This window comes from Balearica regulorum, chromosome 4 (assembly GCF_011004875.1).
Source record: "Balearica regulorum gibbericeps isolate bBalReg1 chromosome 4, bBalReg1.pri, whole genome shotgun sequence".
NCBI classification, from domain to species: domain Eukaryota; kingdom Metazoa; phylum Chordata; class Aves; order Gruiformes; family Gruidae; genus Balearica; species Balearica regulorum.
The window spans coordinates 51,984,989-51,997,196 of record NC_046187.1 but is presented as its reverse complement, the minus strand read 5'-3'; the positions used below and the strand labels follow the sequence as shown (position 1 = coordinate 51,997,196).

At 45.6% G+C, this 12,208-nt stretch overlaps 1 protein-coding gene across 1 annotated transcript in view; it reads right to left on the bottom strand.

The window, feature by feature from the left end:
- KDR (kinase insert domain receptor) overlaps positions 1–6,043 on the bottom strand; it is a 31,483-nt gene extending 25,440 nt beyond the window's left edge. Inside the window, exons 1-7 of the mRNA XM_075752149.1 lie at positions 5,882–6,043; positions 4,492–4,582; positions 3,781–3,977; positions 2,795–2,919; positions 2,301–2,469; positions 958–1,097; positions 594–762 (exon numbers count right to left, since the gene is read on the bottom strand). Coding sequence (XP_075608264.1) covers positions 594–762; positions 958–1,097; positions 2,301–2,469; positions 2,795–2,919; positions 3,781–3,977; positions 4,492–4,582; positions 5,882–5,933 — 943 coding nt within the window. The 5' untranslated portion in view covers positions 5,934–6,043. The remainder of the gene's footprint in view (positions 1–593; positions 763–957; positions 1,098–2,300; positions 2,470–2,794; positions 2,920–3,780; positions 3,978–4,491; positions 4,583–5,881) is intronic.
- Between the last annotated feature and the right edge of the window lie 6,165 nt (positions 6,044–12,208).

Genomic DNA, 12,208 nt, shown 5'->3' with positions numbered 1-12,208 from the left:
GTAAGCCAGTGGAGCCGCTGGGGCTGTGCCCAAGAGGGGCTTGAGAAAAGGCTGTAGAATGTGGCCTAGTACTTATCTATGCACTTAGCCAAAATCGTTTCCTTTGCATCATTTCCGTATGACCAAAACTCCATTTGATTCATCTATTCATAATGTAAAAGCTGAAAGTTTTATTCTCCTAGCTTCATTCATGCTGACCCAGACTCTTGTCCCACAGAGCCACCAGAGTCTCGTCTAAGTTCACCTGGAGTGAGAACAGGCAACCCTTATACAAAATCATCCACACAAATGCAGCTTTACAGGACCTCAAGGAGGTCAACACAGAAGAGGACCAGAGGTTTACCTCAGTTTATTTTACTGCCCATTTTCTTATGGCATTCTACAGCTTTCAGTAACATATGGCATCTTTTAAAGTCTTACCAGTAGCTAAGCTTCTGGTATAAAAATAATCTTATAGTGAGTGCAAGAGAAATACTGTAGCTGCAGTTCGGTTCATTTCTGTCGTTAGGTTTATCACCGAGATGCCTTCTGCGTCTCAGTAATCAATCCCAAATCTGAAATAACCAACAAAATTGAAGTGGAAGATTCCATACCATGGATAATAAAGTAACTGCTGTTTTTCATGTTCATACGGCCACTGGATGCTGCGCAAGTATATCGACCTTTGTCACTTAAAGACACACTGTCGATGGTAAGAGTGCTTACAAACTTCTTTACTTCTCCTGCAGTGGTTTTTAAATCCCTTATGGTTGCACGTTTTTCCTGCAATAGATAAAAGACAGAGGTGTTTGGGAATTTTATTGTTATTCTTCCTGTCACCCTTTGCACACCTGTATATACTAGCAATTTCTTTGTGTATTATCAATTGCTTTGTCAATATTATAAAGGGTGGAGTGACATTATACCTAAATCAAATTTCATTGTGATGTTGGCACCTTTAAGTTATTACAGATTTACCTTGATGGAAGGGTAGTCCCATTTAAAATCAATTCCTACATTCAGCTCCGTCCTTACTGTGCAATTGAGAACAAGTTTTTCTCCCACTGCCAGTTCTACTTGGTAGTGCGGGTTCATTGTCAGGTCATAAATTCGGTATCCTAGAGGAAGAAAAAGGCACACACAACATGGGGGTAAGAAGAGGTTTCTTTACAGCACTCAGCACCAAATTTCCCAGGTGAATTCACCAAAACTCCCACGAAACCCCAGCTACAGAGGCCACTCGATGCCCCCGTGCAGCATGATGACGGGCGTACAAAGGGGCCCGGAGGGAAGGGATATGCCTGCCCCGAGCACTTCCCATCTGAGAGCTACGTCAGACAGCGGTGCAGCAGGACGTATGCACTTGATCAGAGCCCCCCCGGTGGTGGGAGCATGCAGGAGATCGTGATTCACATGGTTGTTCTGCCTTAGACTCCTTCTTCTTATCCTTGTCAGACCTGAAACTAAAGGAGATACATCCCCATCCCCAGCAATAAGTGGGAACTTTATTAAGAATAGCAGTCTGGCATTGGCAAAATTATCCAAAGTTTACTTTGTGCAATAAAATATCTAAAATATTCCAAAATGGGTAGTAATTCTGACTTTGCTTCAAATCAGAGTGAGGGCTCATGAATTCGGTGGAGAAGCAAGAGTCTGCTACACAGTAAAGGCTGGAGGGCTGCTATGTCTTCCTGCCTGGGCATCAACCAGCCACCTGAAGCGGTTGTTGTGTCCTCAAAGTCAAAAAAGAAATAGCTGCAGTTTCAGCTCAGGCTTCAGCCTCCACAGAATCATCATGTTATTTCTGGGTTTTGATGAACAATTAACAAAATATAGCAGGAGAGTATAAACCCCGTCAGAGTCAGGACATAGGTCTGAAGAAGACAAGATAACCTAATTCCTAGTGTGACCTTCAGATCCCCCATGCCCTTGGTACCCCCTCAGAGCAATTCCCTCCCATCTGCTACTGATGGATGCCTGCCTTTAGTTCCCTTCAACTATGACTTGGATCCTGGATAAGTGAATAAAGTACAGAAGACAGTGATTTTAGGAAAAAGGCTTGCATTGTCAGGGAAAAGAAAAAAATCCCTGGCATCTACGTAACACTAAAAATAGAAGCACTTATCCCAATGATTAACCAGAAAGAACACAATACACTGCATTTAAAAGAAAAGTAATATATATCACAACATCCATTTTGCATTAGCTGCATTGTCAGTATTGAATAACCTAGAGTCCAACCAAATGTAATTGGTTCAGTATGTTGTAGCAAGCAAAATAACACTGGCCATAGAGGAAAAAAATCGCAAACTTTGGCTTACCTACAACTGCGACTATGTATATCACAGACTGGTAGCTTTCATCGTCTATTTTAGCTTCACAGAAGACCATGCCCGCATAGTTGATTAAATGACTGGGTATAGTAAAGCCTTTTTTATTATTCCACGAAATTGATTTACCATCAGGAACAAATATCTTTTCTGGATATTTCTGTTTGAAATATTGATAAAATACATAGTCAGATTTCAAAATTCAAACAACTCTGTCCAACCAAGTCCAACATTTGCCATAACCACAGGGCCCCAGTTTTAACATCCTAGCTCAGGCAATCTCCCTTTCCTAGGCAATCACTCCACACTTTGAGAGCACAGGATCATGGACAAGTACAGTTACAGCACTCACCTTGTAATCACAGGCTGTAAAATTCCCAAGGATGGAAAGAAGTTTATAAGAAATGTATTTATACTTCAAGCAATGTATTTATGTCACAGTGACTTCAACTAACTCATAAAACAATAAGGAGCTTTTTCCTTACCGCATGTAGAGATACATTGAGATTTGATACAGTTCCAAGGCACGGCACTACCACAGTTTTATTCTTAGTGATGTATACAATGCCAAGCTGATCACTAACTGAAGTCACAAATGGAGATCTGTAATCTAGAAGAATATTCAGTTGGTAAATGGATATTATTTGTCATATGATTATGAAGTAAGCTTTTCCAACTTTGTTCTTTCCCTGTCTATTTCTTCTCAAATCACTTTTATTCTTTTTTATGTGGTAAAACACTTAAATAATGAGACTACATAGAGGGGACATATTTTGACAGCCCTCTCCCCAGCTTTACAATATCATTATTCTCAAAACAGTTATCAGCAGCAGTGTGCACTTTGGACAATAGCTTCCTGCCACCCCAGTCTTTGTGCCGACAAAAATTTGATTTACCCTAGTATGACTTTTCTTGCATAAGTATTACAGGAAATATCAGTTAAAAGTAGTGACACGTTACATTGGCTCCCCCAATGGCAGCATCCTTTTCAAAGTCAGACCAAAAAAACTCGATAAGTTCATGATCTTATACAATGAGCTAACCCATGAACCCATGTATATAATAACATCAGATAGTACAAATTGTAAAAGGATTTGAATCTGTTTTAATAAATACACAATTTCTGTAATCCTCCCTCGTATGAAACTCCTGCTGAGGTCAGTAATAGCTCTGCATTAATGAGGACAGGCTCAGAGCACAGTGGAGATATGTATGCTAAGTTCTGGGTGGAGGACAATAGCACATCAAGTACTGCATATGGCAGGTTAGTTCAAAATTACAGCTACAAAGGCTTTTCTATTGAGGGCAACTAGCATTTCTCAACACGGAAACAGGAAAAAGAATAGTTTCACAGGATCAAAAATTCTAGGATTAAAAAATTTTAATGTCAAAACCATTTTGAGGTACTTGACATCCCTGTTTTCTCTTGAGACTAGGGGAAGAGCCACGTAAGAATTATGTAAGCACTTACCTTGAACGTAGACATAAATGGTTGTAGCTGCCTGGTTGTCCCTGTAAAGGCATTTGTAGTCCCCTGTGTCATTGCCGATGACTTTGAGGAGAGTCAGTGTCTTGCAATAGGGGCCATCGCTGCAGTTTGTCACAGCGATACGCTTCTCAGCACTGCTCTGGTTGCTTGGCCAGGACCACTCCAGTGGCCTCAGACCGCTGGGAAAGCAAACGTTGGAGGAGCATGAGCATGTGATGGGCACCGGTACCGATGCCAAGCCGCGAACCTCAGCCCGGCTAGTCTCTACGGCTATGGAGAGGAACAGGCTTCATCCCATCACAGGGAGCATCAAGCCAGGTAGGATAAATTCATGTAAATCGACCTATTTTTAATACCTATAAGGAAGCTACTTGAGATTTACATTCTTCTGAATCTAAAAGTCACACAGCACTCAAAAGGGAGTGTCAAGAGCACAGCTCTCCAGCGGACTCCACAAGGACCCGGCTGATGCTTCCTCCTCCCAGCCGCCCTGCGCTCCCCAGCTTTCCCTTCTGCAACCCTTTAAGGTCATTTCCAAAGCCTGCCAGGGAAAAGTGAGGCGGGGGGTCACAAAGGGAGCGGGGAGAAACAGGAGCGATGACGGGGAAGAGACCGAATCACCTGCAATTCTGTACAACAATTCACTACATAAATTACCCCCATCAAAATTATGCTGGATGGATTTCTCCTTACCTGCAACTAATATTTAGAGTATCATTTGCAGTTATTGTGAGGACATCTTTTTGGATGCTAAGGGTTGGCTGATCCAGAGCAAGAAACAAACCTGTGAAAAAATGTATAAAACCCCTCAAATCAATGCCATAAACAAAGTAAATGCTACTCAATTAGAAAAGCATCATATATAGGAATATGCAATATGTTTTAAGCGGACACTTTCACATCACCTACTTAGCAGTGAAGGGTAAATAATGACTTTTCACACATCCCAGAAAGTTCAAAAACTCTGTCATAACAGGAAGCAAAGGCAGATGGTCAGGAGCTAGCTGCAGAGCACTACAATTCAGCCAGCCAGGGTGGAGTTCCTGTTTTCTTGTGTTGCCAACTTCAAGGTCTAACAAGAGGATGTGGGACATTGAAATGAAGTGAACCTTCATCTGATGATCTCACTCCCTGGGGAAAGGGATTACCAGCTTTTCTTATAATAAATTGAATATACTTATGTTCTTCGAGATTGCTGATCAATGAACTATGTGAAGAAACTACTTCACAGTTTGTCACAAATTCAAGATCCCATAAATTTATTTTTCCCATGATTTCCTAAGGTTTTCCTAAGGCTTTCCTCTTAAGCAGTTAAGCAAAAAAATCTATTACTACCAGACTTTATTCGTGCAAGGGGTTGCATCGTGCCCACCCTGAGACACCCGCGCTTGCGAAGGCTTCAGTTTGGGTGCCAGCGCTTGCTCTGAGGCAACAGCCCAGCTTAAGCGACATCTGCGAGGACCACAGGGAGAGATTTTCAGTCTGCCCTGGCTGCTCCCATCACCGCCAGGAATCCCGCCTCACCGGGGTGAGCCAGCAGCCCCGACCGGGACAGCCCAGCCAGCTACGACGGCAACAAGAACTCGAGGCCAGAGCGGGACCTTCCCTATTTCCCTAGTATTTCCCCACACTTTAATCACTGGCATCCCGAGCAGGTTCTTCACTGATGACGGGTTTCCCGCATTTGGCTCCAGGGACATTTTGCTCTCGGAAACGAGACTGATGCTGGAGCCAAGCGACCAGGACACTATGCCGTGACGGCAGGCAGTCCCCTCTGACGGGGCAGCACCGGGCCGGCCAGACAGGAGAGGGCAGGAGGACAGGAGAGGACGGGACAGGAGAGGACAGGAGAGGAGAAGGCAGCAAGCCCGCAGCGCTGGGCACCCCGTCCCACCCCGGGGCTCGCACTGCCTCACCCGCTCTATCAGCCCTGACAACCCCAAGGGAAACCCGCACCCGCGCCGTTCCCGGCATCCGATCATCCCCGCGCCCCCTTCTCCTCGGGGCCCCGTGGGGCTGCCGGACCCCGGCGGCTCCCCGACGGGCCGGACCCGGGGCAACGCGGGGTTCCCCGAGGGCTTACCGGGAGCCAGGCACAGCAGGACCGCCAGCAGCCGCGCCGCACCGAGCTCCATCCCGCGGCCGCCAGGCGCTGCGGGGCGCGAAGCGAACGCTCTGCCCGACGGCGCTGTCGGGACGGCAGCCCAGCCGAGCCGAGCCGAGCCGAGCCGAGCCCCACGGCAGGGATGCGGGACCCCGGCGAGCAGCACCGCCCCTCTTGTGCACGGGGGCGGGGCTTGTCGCCCCGGCCCCGCCCCCTCCACGGCCCCGCCCCCGGGCTCCGCGGCAGAGCCCGGCGGGGATGCGGGGCCTTGGAGCAGGGATCTCCCTTCTCTGCCCAGCGGCGGGAGGGCCTCGGGCCCAGTGGCCCTCAGCACTGAAATTCAACATCGCCAGGGTCTTCGTTGCACGTATGTGCGGTTTCTTAAAATCCCCTCAACAGAAATGACCCCAAAGACCAACCCTGTGGGGCACATGCAGCGAGACGCGGCCATCTTCCTGCTGGCAGCGACTTCACCCAACCGGGTTTTAAGTGTCTGGCGGTATCACTGCTGAGTTCACAACATGGGAGTCTCCGAATCATGTAGCATGTACCCACCAGCCTAACTGGCCATGTCCCATCTAACAGGATCCAACAGCTGCCTGTGGATCACCCTTCCCAGCCCCAACAGCCCCATCCCGCTCTCTGCGGGATGGTACCCAGTGGAGGTTACCATTCCTCTCTCACTCCACAGGTTTGATTTTTTTATTCCAAAAATGAACCCCCAACTAGTAATGTACCTTTTAATCAAAATTATTAACCAGTGACTGTTGAAAGAGAGGTTCATGAGGTAGTCCTTTGGGAAAAATAAACACGTGGTTGTTATGTTTTATCCAGACACATGACCATAAAGCCTCTGGGGGAATAAATACATCTGCGTAGATAGATACATAGATAAAGAGGTAGATAATCAGGTAGATAGAAACACACAACTATGTACATAACTGTGCATGCATATACATACATGTCCTTCTACATGCTGCGTTTTTCTCTTTCCCTGCAAATCTGCATGTGGGCTTGTCCACAAATGACTGCGTTAATGAACCGGTGATTTTATTTTGCATGCTATGCAATTCCAGCTGTTTTACTGTACTGGGGGATGAGTGTAATTTGCTTTGAAATTATACCCCTGTTGCTCACAGAAAGATACAGGGAGTGGGAGAAGCCAAATTTCTAAACTGATTTTTCTCAGAGGTCCAATAAAACCCATGAAAAGTCAAAGACGACTCATGTGGTTCAAGAAACAGCAAGTTGGCACCATGCAAATAAAATGTGTTCTTGCCATTCTTGTGAGCTCTTAAACTCGAAAATTGATAGTCCTCATTAATACCCCCACTTCCATCATATTGCAGGTCAGGGCATTGATATTTCGAAATGATTTGGGGAACTCTGGCAGCGATCACTAAACAACTGACCCTTGCTGAGAGTGGGCTGCACGTGAGGTTTGTGTGGTAGTGATAAATACCTCGTGAGAACCAAGGGCACCTACTGCTGAAGAGCAACTTTTGATAATTTTATTTGTGGCCATGCTGGTCTTGTTGACTACAAAGAACAACATTTTGATAGGAGGTGGTAAACCTGCAAGAACTGTTTGCCTCCAGGGCAGTTTAGCTAGTCAACAAAGCAAATTAAATTATAGGGCTAAGTTGAAAAATATTCACATGAAAGTATTATAGGATCCACAGAATACAGTAGAATCATTGGTAGCTCACTTTACTGCTTTGTGCATTCCTACTTGAGCTCCCAAAAATGTAATCTGTAGAAAACATACCACTATATTAATTTTAACAAGAGGCTTTTCTGAAATTTAATGCAACTAGAGCTTCCTGCAATTCCATTTATGCTGTTTTCAGGCACAGCCGTTGTTACTAAGTCAGTGGTTTGGAAGCGGGAGGTTGGTTTCATTGTTGAAAATTATTTTAGTGCCTGAGCTTTATGGGAACAAATACCCACTGTTTTCCCTAAGCATATCTAAGCAATGATAGATGAATGCTAGCCCCCCCCCCCAGGCCCTTTGGCGTTTGGCATGTCCCCTGCCTCCTTCTCCCCTGCAGTGTCCTGAGGAAGGGAGGGGATGGGAAGGAGGGGGCTGACCCCTCAAACACACAAACCTCCTGGCCGGTCAGTGTACACACTGACTGAGCGGCCGGCAGCAAGGAGCTTGCACGTTGTGAATGTTGGGCATCCGCAGGGAAGCGCACATTTCAAAAGCACAAAGGGTTTTTATCTCCCTGAGTTATACTGGTGAGATCTCAGTCTTTACACCGTGCTCCCTAAAGGGGACACAGCCCTTCAGTACTCTGCCTGCCTGTCAGTTTAATCTTGTTAACTAGAATAATGATGCAGGAACTGCTGCTTCACTATATGGATTGCCATCCCTGTAGTACCAGGGACACTTGTGATACAAATGAACAAACTAGAAGATAACTTCTTTACACTCCAGATACTTGAATGGGGCCCCAACCCCGTAAGCATTTAAGCACAAAAATAACTTTACTCTGGAGAGTCATTCTACAGATGCAAGGCTTTTCATCTGAGTCACATTACTTATATACATGGTGTTGGTGAGACTAATCCTCCGGTAAGATCAAGTAAAAACTATAGCCAAGAATCTTTGGTAATGGTAGGTGTTTGGGGCAAGTGACAGCTAGAAAAGATGTGAAGTGACTTCACCGACACAGGATGTATGGTATCATATGTGCTTTGCTACACATGTTTTTGTATTTTGAGCTTTGATGGGGCTTTCTCAAGTGGGTTATCACTGGAAGATGCCATGCGAAACCTCTGAAAGAAAAATCGACTTGAGCACAGAAGACAGTGTCACCTAAAGTCCAGGTGACAGATCCATCTAAATACACCATGATAGTTACAGCACAACAGATGTCTGGTTACAAAACCAAAACCCCAGTAATTCAAGTGATAGCAGCTTTCTTATCCAGCCTTTTAGGACGTGATCTCTGCACAGCCTTTGTGCCATCCTTCAGACTTGTAGAGTATGTAGCACAGCCCAGCTCGCACCATAGAGTATCAGTGCTGGGCCATGGGAAGCTGGTGAGAGAAGCCAAACATATTCATGTTACTCAGTGAGTATGGGATGGGATTTCCTCCCTCCTCAGAGACAGTTTCAATCTGGGAAACTTCCTGGGATCCTGAAAACAACATGCAATGGCTTCCAAAGCTACCCCACCCTCTGTCTCAGCACCCTCACCTGCCTTAAACAACAGACAATCCTGTCAAGACATTTCAAATTTTGCTTATTTCAGAAAAGTCTGCCCCTGCCTTGGTCAGACAATACCAGTAAAGAAACAGGGGCTAGAAAAGAGCTCCACGAGCAGATTTCAGCCCAGTGTGGGGCTGGACCTGGAGATTTACAGGAGAACTGTTAGCTGACAGACGGGATGCAATCAGACCATGTGCATCACTCCGTGTTTCATCGGATCGATTCCCTGCTCACACATCACCTCCCAGAGCCCCACGGAGAGCAGTTCCCATCCTGAAACCAGTATGTTTCCAGCCCCCAGGGTTATTTTTGTCCTTCCCTGCAGCCTCTTTCAGCTGCAGTTCCCATGTGGGGAAAACTGTGTCCATGGACGGTCCCTGGGAGCGGTCTGAGGGGGCACGAAGTCTCGGCTTGGCCAAACGGGGCCAACAAGCTTTTGTTTATGCATCTGCTCCTCTGGTCGCCAAGAGCTCATTAAAAACAAGACACAAAGAAGCAGCAGAGGAACCGGACAACCCCCCTCCCCTCTCCTCCCCGACCTGTCACGACTCCCCCCGGCTCGCTGGCTCTGTCAGCGCCTCCTGGGCAGCTCAGCCAAGGAACCCGGCCAGAGCAACTGTGGTCATAGAAGCAGAGAGGCCACCTTTTGTTTGCTTAATTATTCAAATAACAACCTGGAGGGAGATAAGGGCTGGCACCAGGAACACCGATTATGTGCTTCCTTGCTCCCTCAATAAGTTTGCAAGTGGTCAATGTCCCATGCAGAATACATCTGGGATGTGGCAGCCAGCAGCCAGACCAGCTAGCTGTCACACCTCTGCGCCACATACAGGGCTGCAAGCGTCTCAGCATCTAATGAAAGGGTGGAAGCTACCTTCACCTCTGTCTGCATTGCAGATTGCACCGTTGGAACAATCTGCACCCTTGCAACAACCGCTGGAGCCACGCGCTATGGCCTTGGTGTGGCTTTCATCAGGCATGCTTCACTAGTATGCTGATAAACCTTGCTAAGGTAGACGTGGAAGCACATTCAAAATGCCTCTACAAGAAGAGAATGAGAAGGCATTCATTTAATATTGAATGCCGTCACTTTTCATATAAACCACATGCAAAAGCAGAAATACATTTAGCATGACACATACTCCATGTGTAGGCTCCAGAAAATATGTTGGTTTGCAAGTGGCATTACAAAGGATAAAATCTATCCTTCCAGCTAGAAATTAAATAACTGTCCCAGGTGAGAACAGGCATGGAAGTAGAAATGAGAAAGCATGAAACCACTCAGACAGAGTTGCCCAAAGGCAGAGATGTGAATGACCGTTTAGCCCATTTTCAGAGTATGCCAAAACTGTTGACACCTTTGCTGGAATCTGTGAACATGTCACTTGTATTTGGCAATGTCCAGCTATAAACAAGGGGTGTGAATTCGGTGTGTGTGTGTGTGTGTTCATCCTCAAACTGGCTTTATTCTAGCTCAGCTGGATGCTGGTGGTAAAAAAACTGGAGGAGCAGGTTCGTTGCTATCAAGGCCCAAACTAGTCTAACTGGCCTTGGATGCATCTCTCCACTCCTGGGCACCTAATTATGGTTGGAGGCACATGGAATTTTAGCGACACACCTTTGAAAAATTCAATTTCTTTCACTGTTTATTTGCTTGCCTCCATCATGTCCTAAAACCCTGTATAACTGCTCATGCTAGGACAACCAGGTCCTATGCACCCTTCATTCAAGGCGGTTCATTTTTTTCCCCACCAAGCTGGTTTTCCCCATCAAAGCCTTTGTGGGGCAAAAGCTTTGTGGGGAAGAGACGAATGCCTTTACTTGTTTATGTGGCTGAAATCTCTGGAAATTTCTCTCCCACTTGCAGCAGGAAGCAGCTCTGAAGCATCACTTTCTGAGCAGGAAGCAGAAGGTAATTCAGTGTCTGGGCCCCTGGACATGTGGTCAGTCAGGCTAATGGATGGGCAACTGGTGACAGAGACAAACTACAGATTCTTACACAGAAGTAAAGGGCATGTAATGTTTTTTCTATCTCTTTTTTCTTTTTTTTTTCTTCTTTTTTTTTCCTTTTTTTTGGTGGGGAGCTTAAAGTTGATAGGTCTGTGAAAAAAGTCTCAAAGCCTAGGTTGACAAACTGCTGGAGAAGGACAATTTTTTTAATTTTTTTTTTTAATAGCTCACTGGCTCAGCATGTTCTCACTGCACCCACTCCAGTGAAGAGATTTGCATCTCACATCCATGCTGCAGAAATGGAAAGCAGCATCCTCAGTCACTTGGGTCACATGGCTGCATTTTTATGCTGATTCCCTTAATACTCACTGAAGGAGAAGGAGAACAAGGGAGCTAGCATCACATAATTCACAAATAGGGTCCTGGAGGAGAGACCTAGATTCTGGTCCTTGTGCCTGCAAATATTTAAGGATTTTGTTCTATATGGAACAGTGCCATCAGGAAACCTGAACTGCCCATCCGCTATAGGAAAGTGCCTAAGGCTTACTACTGACCTGAAGCCAGGTGAATTTCCATGGTGGTGGAAATCCAACTGCTTGAGAAACAGTCTCCCAAAAAAACCATGTTACTGGGTTGTTATGAAATAAATAAAAATTATGAACATATCTGACAGGGAGCCAGCCTATCCAACATATTCTTACAAGTCATTGTGTTAGGAGTAGAAGCAATGCACCCCAGCTCCCAGGAGGGTTGTGTCCCCCATATCTCATAAGGAACAATCTCCAACTGAAGGTTTTTGGGTTATTTGCAGCAAGGTGCCTTGCTGTCTGCCAAGGATTTTATCACACTGCAGAGTTTCACTGGTGAGGGCTCTAATAAGATGTCTCTCCAACATCCTACCACTTTTAAAATTAAATATATATATATAAACTTATTATCTTAGAAATATTTGACCACTGTCATGTTTGCTTCAAACTGGCAGAAGGGTTAAAAAATTATGAGTCAAGAAGACAGAAAAAATAAACAGACCGACATAAAATGTGATTAGGTAAGTCCTATTTCCCTAGGAAACCAGCTTAAAACTTACAGGTCACACCAACAGGAGAAAACCACCAGCACTTCATAGGACAGGATTAGAA